Source organism: Talpa europaea, assembly GCF_964194135.1.
Source record: "Talpa europaea genome assembly, chromosome: 8".
Classification (NCBI taxonomy): Eukaryota; Metazoa; Chordata; class Mammalia; order Eulipotyphla; family Talpidae; genus Talpa; species Talpa europaea.
Window position 1 is genome coordinate 31,898,016 of NC_140075.1, and position 19,191 is coordinate 31,917,206.

The following is a 19,191-nucleotide window of genomic DNA, read 5'->3' on the forward strand; positions in this document are numbered from 1 at the left end:
ATCATAACAATTATATTATTATTTAATTGGTTTAGAGCTTTTGCTTTTTTCAAAATACATTTACACTGATTTTCTAAATTATTTACAAAAATCCCTGTAAGGTAGATATTATTCAAACTGCATAATAGGAAAGGAAACCGCAGAGAAATAAAATGAAGTCAGCTCCAAAGAGATCATGAGGGTTACCCAAGGTTTACAAAATATGCTAGTAAGCAGAGCTGAGGGATGTGAACCCATGCTTTCTGTCCTAAGAAATAACTCGTTACTATAGAGGTAACTCTCAATAGAAAGGAGTTTGAGGGGAAGAAAGGAGTTCAAACCAAACATGTTCAAAACTGTTCTAGCCCTCTTTAAAACCAAATTTTACAACACACTGTGTCACCTTACAAAAAGCCTTGAAGGTAAGCAGCAAGTCATTGTCTTGGTATGCTACAAGGCATAGCACAGTACGTGATAAGTAGCAGATTCTCAACAGAAAATGACCTAGGTAGGAGTCGGATAAAGGAAGATGGAAAAGCTCTATCTACCCACCTCAGCCAGATGGGCCAGGAGAGCAATGCTCTGTACTGTTTTACCAAGGCCCATTTCATCAGCAAGAATGCCATTAATACCCTGGGGGAAAAAAAATACACATGGTCAACACCCCTCACATTGCATCACACAGAGTTCAACCTACTGCCCAAACAAAGCAAAAGTGACTAGAGTACCAGCTTCAACACCATTACCCACAACTGTAATGATTCCTTTTACCAATTCCAAAGCTGTAACTGTGAATCATGACAAAGGAGATGAACAAGTCAATTTTTCATCTAATCTAACCCAGGCACAAAAGCAAACAATCAGGTTTAGCAAAACCGCCCAGGAAGAACTACACACATGATTCAAATATTCTCTAATAAATTTCCAGGTTAGAAACAGAGACAATCTGACTCTTGTCAAAGGATAAAGCTTTTTAAAAGGGATAAAATCTAAAACACCTTATGCCCATTTCAAAACACAATGACCCAACACCTTCAGGAAAACAGATAACAAACAAACCAGAGTGGGTATGACATAATTCTAAAATTCACCTGTTCATAGAGATTTGCCAACCAATTCATGCCTTTCAGCTGATAACCTTTTAATTTGCCATTAAAAATTGTGGGCTGTGGAATATCCTCACCAGCCCGGATAGATGGGTTTGCCAGGCTGTAGCTCTCCCCAAACCCAGTGCCCGACTTGTTTGCTGCCCGTAAGGCAGCAGCTCTACTTTCTTTTGCATCTTCATCAAAAGACCTTGTCTGGAAAATAAAAAAATATTAGAAGAAAATGTAAAAGGAAAAAAGTTTTTGAAAAGAAAATTCATGACAACATATCTATCTTATGCTAACTGAACAAAATTCCTAATAATGTAATATAGGTTATGTAAAACAATACATTATGTTACTAATATTTTTAAGTTAATTTAAAAATTTTATGAAGAATATGCTTTTGATGGACATATACTAAGTCAAATTGTAAGATTACTTCCTTCGTGAAGGAATTTGTTAATGATTTGATATAAAATTTATTTCCTTAGTTGGGGTTGGTGGGGAGAAGGCTATGTTTGTGTCTACCCTTTCTAGGACCCTGTCAAAGTTGCATAAGGGTTTCTAAGGCAGTCTATTAAACTATACTTTTTTAAATTCAATCTTAACTGCAGTTTCTCTCTGATGTCATTAAATATCACTAACTCATGAATAAGCAATTTACTACTAAGGTGAAAGAAGGCAATAGCTTATTCTTCTTAAGTCATGATAAACATCTCTTAACAAGCAAAAATCACTATACAACTATGATACATTTCATATTCATTACCCATGATTAACCAAGAGCCTCCCCCCACCAAAATCAAAATCCTAGCTTTTATAAACACTCATAAACTTTAGACAAGTGACTACCCACCTTTCCTCAAGTACTCTTATTGTTCTAAAGTAAACAGAGACACAAAGCTCACTCAACACACATATAATCACCAAAGTTTTTAATTACAAATATGATTAAGACTAAAGGAAGACCACCTAAAGAAATGGGTATTTTCAGGCCCTGTTATAGTTTACCCTTTCATTTTTAAGACTCACCCGAGCTTGATGAATATGGTATGCATTTTCAGCATTCTTCAGGGCCTGGGCTTTGAAATGGTTACTATCTGAAAAGGAAAACTTATAGATTATCACACATCATTAATTGATATCCTTCAAAGATGCAATTCATAGCAAAACATGTGACTTGGACTCCCTCAGTCTATTTACCCCTAAACTTCCAGGTAAGGACCTGGAAATAGCAATGGAGGTAGAGGCTGCCATGGTATACAGCAGGCAAAGCCAGCTTACAAAAAACCATGAGGAGACTGAACTCCAGACTCTAAATCCTGAGTTTTTTGAGTGAAGCAATGCCTAAGCAAGGAAAAGCAAGACAATGAGGAGTGAAGTTTTTTATATATTTATGCTGGGCAAGACAATTTTAAGCAAAGAAACACAAATATGTGCAACTCCAAGATAGAAACACTCTTTCTCTTTTATTCTTAGACATGGTCTCACTACTCTCAAGTTTGAAATTCCTCTCAAACTTCATCCCAGTTTTTCTCTCCCCTTGAGATCACAAAATGCCAACATTGAACAGTCTCTTCTCAGGCTTGATTTGTTATGTGAGAGATGATTTTCACTGCTGAGACATGTTCACTGAATTTTTCTGATTTTATAGGTTTTACTAACAAATAAAAAAAATTTCAAAATTTCAAGACATATAATCACACCTTTCCCTTTCAAAGACTTTAAGTCATTTCAGGGGTGCCCTGCCCTGTAACACCTGTATTACAGAAACATTCACACTTTCCCTAATCCAATACAAATTCCCTTTAATGACTAACATTACCTATTGATCAAGACAAAACCTGCAAGAATTAGTAATGTGTACAGCCACAGATATGAAAACATGAAGGGTATTTACTTCCTCTAATTTTTGATTCAGGACTTACCATAATCCTCCTGTGTGATGTTAACTACCACCCCTCCACCAATGTCAATTTGTCTCTGGGTAGAACTATCTTCCAGTTTCCTTAGAATTTCTTCCTGAATTCCATCATGGCCCATGTCTCGTTTGCGACTCATAAAATGGGCATACAACTCTGTCTGGGTGATTAAAAAGTTGAGTTTTCGCTGTTGCCTCTTGGCCTAAAGAGGGAAAAAAAGAGTCAAAAATGAAAACTGAGTAAAATTATTAATCACACTCAGAGACAGGGCAACAGAATTCACTAAATCTCCACCTAGTTTGTATATGATTCTTTTACAAATGCTTTACCTTCAGAAAGGCAAAAATTGCTAATGAACTACTTTAATCAAGTCAGTGGTACTAAAAGCAAGGAATAACCTTCATTTACATTCTAATTGAAACTTATGTTTTCTTTACTCTACATGATGAAATCTTTTCTCTATTAGGCTTCTAATGTACTTATTTATCACTTTTCTATAGTTGGCACTGAGATACCAACTAAATTAAAACAATATATTTTATTTCATAACCTAGGCAAAACACACATGTATGTAGCTTTACTATTTTTAAAAAATGTAAACATATCAAAAACTCTTTTTAAACTATCTCCCAAAGTCAAAATAGGTGACTGGAAGCTATAAGTTATCCTGAAAATCAATGAAGGAGGTATATGAGAGTATGACACCAATCAAAGGAAGAAAACACTCCTCAAAACAGCCTATAGTACATCTGTAATACAGACAGCTACAAAACATGAACACAGACCAACTACACACACACCTTTTTTGTGTGCTGTGTGAGAAAGCTAAATTCGAAGTGCCTCTTAGAGAAAAGGATGGAGGGGGGGCCAATGGTCTATAGTGGAGAATTACTGAGGCCTTGATGGTGGCTGTGATATGCTATTGATGGAGGAAAAACCAGAAAACCTAAAGGAGTCATCACAAGACTAAAACCTGACTCACACAAGGAGGTAGGGGTAGAGGGGAGGAACGTGACCATTAACCCAGCTATAGAAATCAAGATCCTTAGGACTAGTGCCTTATCACAAGGCATAAGGCCCAAGTAGGTATCAGATGCTGTAGGGAGTGTCCGGAGCACAGACCTGAGTGTAAAGGTATAGAGACTGGGCCTATCCCGGAATCCTCCAGTCCCTTTTCAATTCTCCTTGTTACCCAAAATCAGCAAAACACAGGCATGAGCCCCTCCCAAAGAGAAGAAGACTATTATCAGTGCAGTCTCTGCACTGGCACGGGGCAGCAGTCCATCCGCCCACCTGTGACTACACATGTGCAGGTGCTTTCTTTCACCAACTCTTTCCTCTGCAGGGCAGCAGCTTCCTGCCTGCCGTGACCTGTACCTGCCATGACTTCTCCTCACTGACCTCCCTCAGCGGAGGCTGCTCTCCTCAAGGCCGCCCACCTGCAACCATGCAGGCCTCTCTCAGCAAACCTGTCCCTTTCCGGGCAGCTCTTCCTGCCCACTTGTGTCTACGCAAGTATCTTTTACACTTCTGTCCCTTTCCCTAAGAAATCTCCCCTTTAAATATAACTAATGTCTCTGTCTCGTGAAGAAACTTGCCGAGTGCCGCTGAAACGGGAGCTCTGGTGAAACCTTTTCCAGAGTGAACCCAAAGACCACGCACTCCAAACTCCAAAAACCCACATCATTATGGTAACATACATCTGAAGAGGTGTGACCCAATACCCCCTAAATCATAGACAGTGTTGCAGAACCACCATTACCTCAATAAAAATAATACAACTTTTAAAAGACTCCCTCTGAAATAATCTGGCAAGGAAAATCATCATGTTAATAAATAAAACCACATTTCAAGATAAATAATGAGTAAAATAAGTCAAACACAAAATTATTTGGAATATAGCATATGCTTTAAATATTAAATTAAAGTAATTTTTTAGGGTAAACTATTTTACAATAAAATTTTATAAAGTATATTTGATTTATCCTTGATCCACTTCCCTGAAAGAAAGCAACAATGAGATAAGGAACCTGACCAAGAAACAACAAAAATCCCCAAGTATGCAACATAAAAACTATCCTTTCTCTTTAAGGTCTCACAGCAATTGAGCAGATACAAAATAGAAAAAAAAAGAGAGAGTTTAAGAGAAAATTGAGGTATTTTTTCATAGAGGATATGGATGTTCACTTTCTAAAGCTAAAGCACTGCTGGGAAAAATCTTTCTAAATTGAAACAAAAAAAGAGTACTATCCCCTTTCACCTTAAAAAAGCTAAACACTACACAATTAAATGAACAAAGTAAATTAAAGGAATTAAAAAAATCAATCAAATGCATTATTTCAAAAGGTAAGGGAAAAAAGACAAATAAATCAACATAACCATGGGTGAAATTTCCATCAATTAGCTATTCAACAGGTTTCTCCTGCTATCCAAAAGTGGATAGTTCCTATCTGGTATAATTTGGTAGTTACATTCTGGGTTTGGAAACACTCAGTTTTTTTTTTTTTTCATTTAATTAAAAGTTAAATCATTTCCAGACCCAAAACAAAACCTACCAAACAGACAGAGTCTACTTTCGGTACCAGGGAAAACCTATAGTTGAGAGAAGTCTCAGAAACTTAGATCATAACCCAATCTGTTTACAAAACTTCAAGATCTCTGACTCTCTTAAATGCCTCTAAACTCAGTGACTAAGTATTCCAATAGCAGCAAATATTTACTAGTTCAATAATACATGTTTATGTCGTATGCAAAGATACAAGTTACCCAGGGACTTAAAAAGAGACTAGGCAAAATCCATTTTCATCCTTTAATGTATCATAAGAGGTAAGATTAAGAGCTGAGAAGAGGTTCCAAAGCTTGGCTCTGATAGTACTCCTACACCTCAAAGAAAACATCCAATCTTTTGAATCCCTTCTTTATCTAAACTTCAACTTTCCTTCCAAACATCCCAACTGGCTTAATAAAGCAACAGAATCATTTCATTTTCTCAATCGCTCTCCTTGCTTCCTGAATACTGAACAACATACACAGGTGACATCTGCTGAACCTCAGGCTCAGCAAGAATACCGGTTGCAAGTTAAAACAGCAAAGGAGGTGGGGAAGTGGGTCTCAGAACACTGGGCTAGTTGTCCATTGTCCTTCTATCTGGCCCTATATTTGGAAGCCCTGATTTCCAATATATCAAAACTGCAGCCTACACCTGGAACCAAGCCAGGATAAGCTGTAAACTGTTTTACTTTCGTTCTTTTTTTTAATCAATCCACCCACCAGAAATAAACAGAAGAATAAAGTTGCATAGAACAGAGGAAATGAACACAGAAGAAGAGAGGTGAAGGGGCCAGGGAAATGGCGTCACTAAAAGAATAAAAACAGAATTGGCTCCTGAACTAAAATCACTACTCTCAAAGTTTTATCATTAAAGCTTTTCCTGGGACAATTTCCTTGGTTAGACTTACAATCCATAAAATGCAAACCCATCTCTTAATATGGCTCAACCAGTAAGTCTTTAAATTTTATGCTTTTGCCCTACCTCCCGCATTTCCTCATCTAACTTCCGCTGCTCCAAAGCTTCTTTCTCTGCTCGTTTGCGGTGCTCCTTCTCAACTTTCTCATACTTTTTCCAGTACAGAAGCATCTCCTTGGTGAGGCGGCGGGCACGAGGCAAGGTCTCTTTACAGTTCTTCTGGGCCTGCAAGGCAGCTCGGCGTACCTCCTTCATGCACTGGTGAGCAAGCTGCAGATGACAAGTTTTAGCACAACCAGGAGGACTCAGCACCAGGTCAGTTCTCCCTGGCTCCAGACACAACATTCACCAATCTGCTCGGTGTACACAGTGTTCCTCCTATGGCCACATGTCATACTGTCCTTGGACAGTACTGTGACCCAATCCCAGAAATGTGAGTTACTATCAGGGATGAGAAATCTATAGATATCTTAGAAGATGAAAATGCTCACTGTATGCTAGGCTTAATATACATTAAATTATTATTCCCCAAGCCACTATGAACATAGTATTATTATCAACCTCATTTTTTGGATGAGGAAACTGAGGATGAGTAACTACTAGCCCAGGGAAACCCAATTACTAATGTTATTTCATCTGACCCTCACAACTCTCAAAGGAAGTTGTACTATTTCTCTCTAAGGGAAGGTATTAATATCACCATTTCTGACAAGAAACAGGCAGTCTGTGATCTGTTCAAGGAATTAGAGCAGATATAGTTTTATCTAAAAAAAAAAAATAATAATTTAAAATACCAGAAGCCTAAAGGACATTTTATGTTTATATATACAGAACATTTAGAAACTGCTAGTTTCTGAATAACAAATAAGAAACTATTAGTTATTCCAGTACTGTTAGATTCATTAGGTACTATTAGATTCACTATCACAAGACAAAAACAGCAAAAATGGATCCAAAGAACAGTTTTGCAAAACAAAATGGAAAATATAAAACTACAATTTTACCTTTCGGCTATTGGTGAGAAACAGGTTACGAGCTGAAGCTTTCTGTTTGTTGGCCTAAAATATTTAAAAACAATATTTAGAATTCCTTTTTAAAACAAGATTGTACAGAAAAACAGTTTTATTCAACCCCTGATGGGTTAGAAAATAAAAGTCAAGCCACCTATATTAAGATACATTATTTCTAAAAGTCACTGAGAGATATATACCATGTTAGAGCCACAGAAAAGCTATTCAAGTAGCATTAAGAACCAGCTAATGCTATGGCTGCCTTAAACAGTGTTCTGTACACTTTGGGAGGAGTTTAAGTTACATCTGAAGCTAGAAGTGGACTAGGAAAATTGAACAACCTACTCTACCCCTGATTTCACACCGATTAAAACAGTGCTTTCAAGGGCTAATCCACAAAGAAGCTGCAGTAACAGGCCACCCAGATCAAGGAATTTAGGAGAAAAGTAAACTAGTCTTGCAGTTTGTGATTCTTGCCTCACTTCCCTGTCTTACCTTTAGCCTGGGCAAACCTGCTATTATTATTACTCAATTTCTGCCATCATTTAACCCTCATCTTCAACAAAGGACTGAGTCAGATTTAGTAACACAAGATGACTGAGCAGTCCACAACCCTATCTTAAGCTGCTCATCATGTCTTCCACTTCTGCTTAAAAAACACAACAGGAGCCTCCCTGCTGGCGCAAAGTGTTAACAGTCTCAGCACAATGAAGCTACCCTCAACACTATGAAGCTATCTGCAGCCACTGCAGCACAGAGTTTGATCCCTGGCCAGGAAAATAACCCACATGGTGCAGCAGACATCTCCTGTCTCACCCGCTGCTCCCCTCAGCAGTGTACTTTGGTCCTTCTGCCTGCTCTGCTCCCCGCTCTGGCGGATTCTCTCACCCTCCTGCGCTTCTGACTGTACCCAGTGCTTGCATAAATAAATAAATAAATAAATAAATAAATAAATAAATAAATAAATAAATAAAAATCTTTAAAAAAAAAAAAAAAGAAAAAGAAAAAAGAAAGGGCATCATCTGGGCCTCCCCGGTGGTGCAGCGGTTGATCAGATAATTTTTACTTTTTTTTCCTCTAAATTTATTTAGTTATTTTCTTACATCGTTGTTCAGATAATTTTTATAGCTGCACTTTGGTTATGTACAGAGGATGTCCTTTCTCATAGGAAATACACACTGAATTATTAGAAGTATCAAACTCACAAAGTCTCAAACTAACCCTCAAAATGGGTGAGGAAAGAAGTATGCATTTATATAACAAAAGCAAATAAAGCAAACAATTGGTAAATACGAGTAAAGGATACATGGCAGTTCCTTGCATTATTCTTGCCATATGTTTTTTAAAAACTTTGTTTTGAACTAATTTTAGACTTACAGAAAAGTCGCAAAAAATAGTACTGAGTTCCCTTACCTCCCTCCCCCTGATTTCACTAATTTTAGAATCTTATATAACCACAGTACAATTATTAAGAAAGGAAATTAACATTGGCAAAATATTAACTAAACTACCAGTGTTATTTGAATGTCAACAATTTTTTCACTACTATCTTGTAACTATTCTAGGATTCAATACAGGAATCCACATTGCACAGAGCTGCTTTTCTCCTTAGCCTCTCCCTACAATTAAAATTTCCTCAGTCTTTCTCTACCATGTGCTTGACACTTTCGGAAAGTACTAAAGCAGTTAGTTATTCTGTAGAATGTCCCCAATCTTATGTTTTCTGCACTTTCTCATGATTTGAAAGACATTACATATTTTGGCAATAACAATAATGTCACCATAATGATGCATTCTTTTCAGAGATTACATCAAGCAGTTCATGATGTCAAAGTTTACATTACTAGTGATATTTAGTTTGATCATTTGGTTAAGCGCCTTCTACCAGGTTTCACCACTATAGTCACTGTATTTCTCTATATGTTAATATGCATGCTGGGATAGATGTCTGAGTCTATGAAAATTCTGTTTTCCTCTAATCTTCGCCTTCTAATTTTTTTAAAGATTTATTTATTTATGCATACAAAAGGTGGGGTACAGGCCAGAGATGTGGGGGGTGAAAAGATTCACCAGAGACAGAGTGGGGAACAGAACAGGCAGACTGACCGAAATACACTGCTGAGGGGAGCAATGGGCAAGAGAGGTGAGGTCTGCTTCGCCATGTAGTTTCTCCCTGGCTGGCTGGGGATTGAACTTGTGCTGAAGAAGTTGTGGATTGCTTCATCGTGTGATGCTTACCCCCATGTGCCACCAGAGAGGCCTGCCTCTAATTTTTTACATTCATTAAATGTCCAATCAGCAACAATTACTACTGGGGTATCTGCATAATGATGATTCTTTATTTCCTTCTATACTAATTGGAATTCTACAAGAGCTGCTCCTCTACAGCACTTATTTATTATTCAATCATTTACTTATGACAGTATGGACTCAAATATTTCTTTTATTTTATGGGTAAAAATCCAGTATTTTCATTATTTATTTTGTTGTTCAATTAGTCTAACTTTGGCCACGAAGAGCTCCTTCAGATTGGTTCCTGTGATCTTTTACAAATTCCCCCTCATTGTTTTGTCACTCACTGCCTTATTTTCTGACACCACAAGATGTTTAAGATTCATGTCATATTTTCCTGCTGAGTTCTGGAATAAACTACTTCTCCAAGGAGTTCTGGCTCTCTTTAATAGAAAATAAAAAGCATTTAGAAATCAACAGCTGGGTGTGAGGTAGCCTCATTGTTACTAGGCATTGTTACTAGGTGTCACGGCTTCTAGGCCTTCTTAGCAAGCCAAGCCAGGAAAAAACATATATGCATATTAATCCCGGTAAACACGCCCAACTATTTCTGTTCTTAGCTATCTGTATGTAAAAAAAAAAACAAAAAAACCTGTAAGTTTACACTGAATACCTCTGATTCCAATCAAACTTCACGTTTTATTTTAGCTTCCCCTTTTCCTTATAACTTCTTTCAGAAATTGACTCTCATCTACAATACATTTACTAATTTGTTCAATCTCAGCATACACATAATTTCAAAGTTGCTAACTCATTCCCCTGTGAAAACAATTTTACAATGCCAATCATGGCATATATATACAGTTCTTTTGGTCTTTAGCATTACATATTCAATCAAAAGACTGTTATCCTCACTTAGATAAGTTACTTTTCCCTATTTCCAGTAACTTCAACTATGTTAGTCATTTCTAACAGCTAAGTTCATTCGTTCTTGTTTTTACTCCACTTTGCCCACTCATACCCCAATCTCCCTCTCCACCCACACAATGGTTGGTTTTAACTGTTTGGTTTATTTGGGGGTATGTCAGGAGTAGGTTAAACATTATGGTTCTAAAGTCAGCCCTTCACAAAATAATATATACAAAGACTTCCTCCTTATCCCTGCTATCCTGTTCTTATTCCTTCCCTTCTCTTTTCCACTGGCTCCTTAAAGAGAATCAATAAGAATTTCTGCTTTATCCTTCTTGCATCTCTTTTGTATTAAAAGGTATTTTAATTTTTCTTAAATTCCCTTTTTTCTTACATGAAGGGTAATATACTATAGAAACTTGTATTTTACTTTTTCCACTCAATAGAATGTGCAAGGGATTTTTCTCTATCAGTTCAGAGAGAGCATCTTCATTCTTCCTTCTTAAAAGCAGTCTAATAATCCACTGTCTAAAATTACCATCATGTGTTCTCTTACTTTTTGCCAATGTGATAAGTGGCAAATGATGTCTAAGCACCATTTAAATTCTTGTCACTAATCCATTTACGAGGATTTTTAAACCATTTTAATATGCTTGAGGATCATTTTCATATCTTTCTTAATGAAGTGTCTTTTCATATTTTTTCCCATTTACCTATTGAAGTTGTAGTCCTCTCTCACTCATTTTGTAAGAATTCTTTATATATCAGTGATAACAGCCCTCTGAATGTGGTATACAATATAAATAATTTCTCCCAGGTTGTTAGTTGTCTTCTGTCATGTAAAAATTTATTTTTATATAGTCAAATTCATTAACATTTTCCTTTATTGCCTATGGATGTCACAGCTTGAGATTCTTTCCATATACAAAATTTAAATACGAATGTAATCATGTTTTCTTCCAGTTTTCATATTATCTCTAATCTACTTAGACTATCTGAGTGAGATATAGATCTAATTTTACCTTTTTCCAAATGGCTATCCAGTTGTCCCAGCATCTTTATTAGAAGTCCACTAATCTATTCTATTGGTCTATTTCCCCAGTCATGTACAAGCACCACACCATTTTAATTGTAGCGATTTTGTTTGGTGGAACGTTTCCAATGTTTACCTAGCAATTCTTGCATAGTGACTTTTTTTTACAAGGACTTTAGTTATCAATTTTTCTAAATTCATAAAATATTCTTTTCATGTTTTGTTTTTTTTTTCTTTTCTATCTTAAAGGGACAAGTTTACTAAGAAAAGGAGAAAGAAAAAGAGAGGCACCTGTATAGCCACAGGCATGCAGGAGAGCTGCTCCTTTTCATGTTTCTACTATGGATTAGGCTCAATTTATAAAGGGCAATTAACTGGGTAATGCAAATAACTGGTGAATCTGAATAAGGGCATGTGGACATTCCTTGTACTATTCCCTAAAGCTTTTAAAATTGAAAGAAAAATGCAATGGTGTCAAAACCAAACACACTAAAAGAACAAAAAAAATGCTTATACATCTTTGCGTAAATCACTCACATTTTCTTGTAATGTCTGTGATTATTCAATATATCCAGTGTTTACACACTCACTAAGAAACACATCTCCACCTCTTAATTCCTCTATTATTACATATGAATTTATTGTCAAATCTCTATAGCTGTACATAAAACAGTGTTCCTTCTCAAAAGGTTTCCTTCTATTTTTTTGGCCAAGTGGCACACAACAATTAATTTTGATCAAATTCTAGAAAAATAGTTAACCAGAGAGAGGACTGTTCAGCATTATCTTAATTCTAAACGATCAGTTTCCTTCCTGAACTACGAGAGGGTATCTAGTTCTCATAGCTCCTCTTTAAAGGGCAGGAAGAAAAAACATTCTTGCCATCTCCTATACAGGAGACACTCAACTCACCTTTGGTAGTTCCTTTTTCACAATGCTGAGCCATACTTTCCTGCGACGAGCATTCAGCTGCTCAATGGACAAGTGCTTCTTCTTGTTGCCAGGAGGAGGTGCATCATGAGAGAACTTGGCAAAAACTTTGGTCTGGTGGTGATGGCGACGAGGGGATTCTTCAGAGGATAGTTCTTCATCCCGTCGTCTTTTCTTCTTCACTTTTTTCAATTTGGCTGAAAAGGAAACAGAATCTCACGAAATTTGCAAGGCAATTTCTTCCCTTCCAAAGGAAACTGACATAAAATGACCTAATCACTTTAATTCAAGGCTCTTTCCTCATTCTACCTAAGGGTAGTCCACAAAAATCCCTAAAGAGAGCTCTCACTACCATGGAAAAGAACACTAGATATCCTTTCTAGATACATGAAGGAGAAATATAGAATAAAACCTAAGAAAAATTAATATTGAACTCAACAATCGGAAAGGAGGCTTATAATGTTATAATGGGCCCAAGTATTGTCAAAAGGAAGACAATAGAATTAACAGAGAAGGAAACAATGTCTTAAGTGATATGACACTAAGACCTGTAAAGAGAAATTCATATATGGAACAAATACCTAAGTTGAAGGGGAGGGTGTGGAAATGAGAAAACACGGAGATACACAGAGAGGTTGTAGAAAAAAGAAGCCCAAAAAGCGTCTTTTTAAGAGTGGAGTTCAGACCTTCACAGGAATAAAACCAGCCTTGTAGAGATAGTTTAAAACTTTCCCTTCCTACTTCCTTTCTGATTTCCAGCTGCTTAGAGCTCCATAAGAGAGGAAAAGACATTTCCTGGCAAACATGCAAAGAAACACTACAGATCATCAGGAGGTGATCTATTTTAAATCACCAAATACAGCAACAATTACAACTTATTCCAAACACTTCGGGTTACTCTCCATATTTCCCGATGCATAATCAACTTTTGCAAAATATGTAGAAGGTAAAAAAAGAGAATAAACTAATTAGTTTAAAGCTTTGGCCAGGAATTTGTAGTTTTTATGTCCTTCTGATACTACAAAAGACCATAAATCAAATATGAACTAAAGTTAATAATAGTGAGATAAGTGAGACACAAACATTTTTCAGATAAAGCAAATTTTCACTACATGGATTATATGCAAAGTTCAAATGTACCAGCATACCCAAACAACACTAAACTAAGAATGAATAAATATGGAAAGCAAGTCAATATACTCACCTTTAAGTTTCTTTTCCTCTTTGAATTTCTTTTTTTTGGGTCCAAGAAGGTGCCGCTGTTGCTCATAGAAAGGGTCGTATGTAGAAAGCAGGCCTGCACTGTAGTATTGATACTGCTGCAACTGAAGCAGGCCAAAACATTGATGCTCAGAACAGCATGTCTGCTTTCTGTGTACAACCTTCAAATCATGTTTACTATAGGAAGCTGAGTCAGAGAAAACTATAGCTCTGAAATATGGTATTCTTCTCACAAAGAAACCAGTAAGATTTAGTACAGCACAGTGAATTATTTCCTTAACTTCAAAACAAAATGGGTTCATAGAAACAAAAAACAACAAATAAAAATAAAAACAAAACAAAATGGGTTCATTGGTTATTCACATGGCAAGTTGCTGGAATAATTTAAGGAAAGAAAACTTTCCATGCGTCCATCAGAACATTTACTTAATCCTAATGTATCTGAGAGACGCAATCCATTTCAGAAAAGTCTCACCTTGGAATTTATCAACAAGAAATAAACCATATTTCTATTATCAACAGGTCCTCAGATTCACAAGGTTTCTGATGCCCATTATTCTGTCTTTTGTCTTATATTTGGTTCTAGTATTCACCAACCATCCCAATTATCTAATCCTTCAAATTCCAATTCTTCAATCTTTCATGTTTTTTTACTCTTCATCTCCTATTAACAGACTGAGATTATAGAGAGTGCTTATGCTGCCAGAATTCTAACATATGAATAATCTTTCTAGTCTTTCTGTCCAAGGAATAGTTAGTTCTTTCAAACATTTCAATAAATTGACTCATAATTCTTATATTTTGTATCACTTATTACTCGTGGATAAGTACAAGTATAAATTAAAATTAGGTAGTCCACTGTTGAATCTCTTCCTGGATTATTGTCCAATGAAAATAACAAATGACAAGTTATCCAAAAGCTGAAAGTAGGCTAGAAAAGTGACATAGAGAACTATTTACAAGGTCCTCTGTCAAAGATAAAAATTAAATGAGTATGCATAAAACTGTATGCATACAATCTGTGAACTTTCCCACATGTATATTTACTTCAATTAAAAGAACCATCAAATCTGTCTTTACACTGTACTTTTGGACAGGAGCTCTTTAGATATCGTACTACTTATCACTTCCAAAGATTTACAACTTTCAGCATATTACTCAAAGCTTTCTGAAGTAACTTTGACCCTAAGTAATTGCTGAAGATTTTTAGGTCTTCAAACATGCTAAAGCTCATTGTGTACAAAATGCTACACTTCTGAGAAAAATCAGAAGACTTGGTAACACCATTCACATAACCATCACCCTGCTTGGCTACCTAAAAACCCATCACCAGGGCCTCCCTGGTGATGCAAGGAGTTAAGGCACAACCTATGAAGCTATCTGTAGCCACTGCAGCACAGAGTTCGATCCCCAGCCAGGAAGTTACCCACATGGTGCCAGACCTCTCCTGACTCGCCCACTGCTCCCCTCAGCAGTGTTTTCAGTCAGTCTGCCTGTTCTGCTGCCCACTCTTTCTCTGGTAAATTCTCTCACCCTCCCGTGCCTGTGGCCTATATACCCATTCTTGCATAAATAAATCTTAAAAAGTGGTAAAAGTTCAATTAATTCATAACAAGTGGTATGTCCACACAATAGAAAGCTACTTGACAATGAAAGGAATTAAGTACTACTATATTCTACAACATGAGTAAACCTTGAAAAAATTACGCTAAGTGAGAGAACAGGCATAAACGATAACACGCTGTTTCATCTGTAGAAAATGTCTAGAAAAGACACATTTAAGAGACAAATGGGATTCTTATGGCTGCCTGAAGCTGAAGGGAAAGGAGAAAATGAGGGGCAACGGCCAGGGGTCGGGGGTTCTTCCAGGCGATGAAATGTGTTGGAATTTGAGGTATGATAATCACACAAACTCCATTGAATATACTAAAAACTACTGAACTGTGAACTTTAAAATGCTGGATTTTTTGGTTATATGAATTATATTTGCAGAGTGTTGTCATTAAACCACTACCACCACCATCTCAATATAAAAGATGCATCTTCAATGAATATAAAACCAGAGGGGTAAATACTCAAAATGAGATTTCTTTTGCAAGCCTTACCTCCTTGTCTTTACTATACTTATTCTGGTGAAGTTTCTTATACTTGTGCAGCCGCAACATGTTATGAAGTTCTTCTCTACTCAGATTGAGTTCTTCTTCTTCTTCCTCCTCCTCCTCCTCCTCTTCATCATTGTCTTCACTCTGAGAATCTGCCTCACTGGACTCATCACTTAGTAGAATGTTCTGAAAAAGGGAGGAAATAGAAATGGAACCTTAGTTATGAAGCGATTCCTTTTGTAATCCAAGCAAATTTTCCAGATCCCAAAACAATGACAAAAACAGTTGAAGGACATTCATTCCATTTTCCCTTATACTATCACTAATTTACCAAACAAGAATAGGATGCCAATTAAACCCAGTGGGCATGAATTAAAGAGCACCAAAACATGAGAAATGCTATAACCAGCAACAAAGCTAGATTTCATTAAGTACTTACATTATACATAAAATATTCTAAATATCGAGGAAAAAAAGGAAACAAAACAAAACAACTAATATAAAGGAATATAGAAAGCAAGCTGTGATGGCTAATAAATGAGGAACTCAAAATCCATTAACTGATGAATGGATAAACAAAATCCATTGGAAATGAAATATTATTCAGCCATAAAAAGGAATGAACTGTTGATATGTGCCAAAACACAAATGAACTTTGAAAACATACTAAGTGAAAGAACCAGACACAAAAAGCCACAGATTGTATGATTCCATTTAAATGAAATGTCCAGAATAAGCAAAGCCAGAGAGATAAAAAACAGGCTAGTGGTTGCCAGAGGTTAGGGAAAGTAGAGAAAAGGGAATGACTGCTAATACATACAGAGTTTCTTTTTGGAGAGATGAAAATGTTCTGGAATTAGAGGTGATGGCTGCACAACCTTTATGAATATACTAAAAATTACAAATTATAAGCTTTAAAATGCTAGATTTTATGACATATGAGTTATATCTCAATTTTTAAAGACATGATGGCTAAACATAAAGATTTCTGCATTCCAACAGTGTAAAGCCTCACTAATAAGAAACAAATCAGTTCTATTACATATAAATTTCTAAAAGGACTAGCCATAAAAGAAGAGTACCTTTAAATTATTTAGAGGGCTTCACAAGAAAAGCAGGAAATAGAGAAAGAGCTTCAAAAGAAGAAATGCTATTCTTAACTTGGCAAATGCAGTAAAGTTTTTAAGAACATAAGCAATATTATACAACTCCCATTTACAAACACTCCAAAGGTTTACTACTGTTAACACCAGCAAAATACAAATTCCTAAACGGTGTACAAGGGCCATGGAATCAGGCTCTCTAACCCCACCTTCTACTCACCTCTCAATCCTGCTATAGTCAAACCAACCTTCTCTCTCCCTGCAGGGAGGACTTACACAGCTGTTCCCTCTGACTGAAATGATCTTATCTTAAACTCACACATTCTCTCTGATCATTCAGAAATCAGTTGAAGACTTACTTGTTCATTTGTTTACAGGCTTAATTATTGTCTTCTTCCATTACAATGGAAGCGCCACAGGGTAGGAACCCTGTCATTCTACAATAGTATCCAGCAGACAGGAAGCGCTCAACTAACATTTGTGAATGAATGAAATAGACAGGGACAGATGATCAATAATTCTGATAACAATGTGAGCCAGTGAGGGCAGGGATCTGATATGATAAATTTTGTACTCCCTTATTCCCCAGTGTTTTATACTCAAAAATGTGTGTTAAAATGAATTTCACTGAGTTTTCTACATTTTTCTCTACAGAATTCAGAAAACCACATCCAGAATAAAAAAAACTGCTATCAATAAAAAATCTTTGCCAATGTGCCAAAATGAGTCAATAACTTTCCTTCCTATTTGTAATTTCAGTAGGTTATTTGAATTATAAACATTCTGCTTTATCTCTTACCTTTAGCCACTTTCTGCTTTTCTTCAACTTAGAGAAGTTATATAAATTCCCTTTGTCAGATTTTGATTCTATATAAAGAAACATAAAGAATTAAAAAAAAAAAGAAAGAAAGAAAGAATGACCTCCCCAAGAGAACCAAGAGTCCAAAGGGGTCCCGCATCACACTGACCTGACTGCAGAACCCCATTCAGTGCATATGTGTTTAACATTCCAGAACTGCTTGCTCCAGAAGTTTCACCAAGCAGTGAATTTGGAGGCTCTTCCTTGACTTGTATTAAGGGATCCCCAGACTGGGGCAATAAAGGATTATTGTCATCCAATCCATCTTCACTTTCATCACTATAAATTGAAGAATGGTAAATCCACAATCACATCTGACCCAAAAAAATATCATCATTTATGGTCAGTATATTGAACACAAAAGAAATTGATCCGGGCCTCCCTGGTGGCGCAAGCACCACACTATGAAGCAATCTGCAGCCTCTGCAGCACGAGTTTGATGCCCGGCCAGGCAGGGAGCAACCCACATGGCGAAGCAGAACTCTTCTGTCTCGCCCGCTACTCCCCTCAGCAGTGTATTTCAATCAGTCTGCCTGTTCTGTTCCCCACTCTGGCTCCGGTGAATCCTCTCACCTCCCGCACCTCTGGCCTGTACCCAAGCTCTTGTATGCATAAGTAAATAAATAAATCTTTTTAAAAAAATTACTAAAAGAAATTGATCCTCTGAACAAGCTGTGTTTTATTTGAAAGAAATAAAAAAATCAAACATACCCCAAAATAAAAATGCTTTAACCCTAAACTCTACAGAAAATAGGAATCAGAAATGTGGTCAAACACATTGGGAAGATGGAATAACATACCTAGATATATTCCTGTTGAAGATGGCTGATGTCTGCCGTAGGAAATGGTCCAGCCGGAGGGCCCTCTCCAGGTACTGAAGATAGAGGGGCTTTGCCAGCTCAGTACAGCCGCCATCGTCCCCGGCACCCAACTCCGAGGCCATAGAACAAATTTGTCCTCATGCACAAGGGTTTCCGACTACACGGCTACAGAATGGAGAGAAACAGTGAAAGATGAAATACTTACTATTCATTCTTTCTTATCTTGTCTGCTTGTTCTCAATTTAAAGAGAAACCAGACATTCTAGAACATAAGATGGGAAGAGAGTAGTCTATATAAATATTATCACAATAAAGCTCTTGTCAAACACTCACTACTAAAGCAAAGGCAGAAGTACAATCAATATAAAAGAAAGAAACCAATCAATAAAAGAACAAACCTCTCAAGTATCATATCGTACCTTCTGCCTAATAACAACCATGTCAAGAATTTAGGGGCTAAGTCAGAATTAAAGGAGATAACAGAGTAATTATCCACTATCTGATATACAATGCTTA

General features: G+C 36.6%; 1 protein-coding gene across 1 annotated transcript in view; it reads right to left on the reverse strand.

The window, feature by feature from the left end:
• Nucleotides 1-18,797, reverse strand: part of INO80 (INO80 complex ATPase subunit) — a gene marked incomplete at both ends in the record, with an annotated part of 92,465 nt that extends 73,668 nt beyond the window's left edge. The window contains 12 exons of the mRNA XM_084240883.1: nt 532-612; nt 1,071-1,280; nt 2,100-2,167; nt 2,996-3,191; nt 6,522-6,725; nt 7,460-7,513; nt 12,552-12,766; nt 13,774-13,894; nt 15,896-16,078; nt 17,795-17,862; nt 17,964-18,133; nt 18,655-18,797. Of these exons, the coding sequence (XP_084097009.1) occupies nt 532-612; nt 1,071-1,280; nt 2,100-2,167; nt 2,996-3,191; nt 6,522-6,725; nt 7,460-7,513; nt 12,552-12,766; nt 13,774-13,894; nt 15,896-16,078; nt 17,795-17,862; nt 17,964-18,133; nt 18,655-18,797 (1,713 nt within the window). The remainder of the gene's footprint in view (nt 1-531; nt 613-1,070; nt 1,281-2,099; nt 2,168-2,995; nt 3,192-6,521; nt 6,726-7,459; nt 7,514-12,551; nt 12,767-13,773; nt 13,895-15,895; nt 16,079-17,794; nt 17,863-17,963; nt 18,134-18,654) is intronic.
• Between the last annotated feature and the right edge of the window lie 394 nt (nt 18,798-19,191).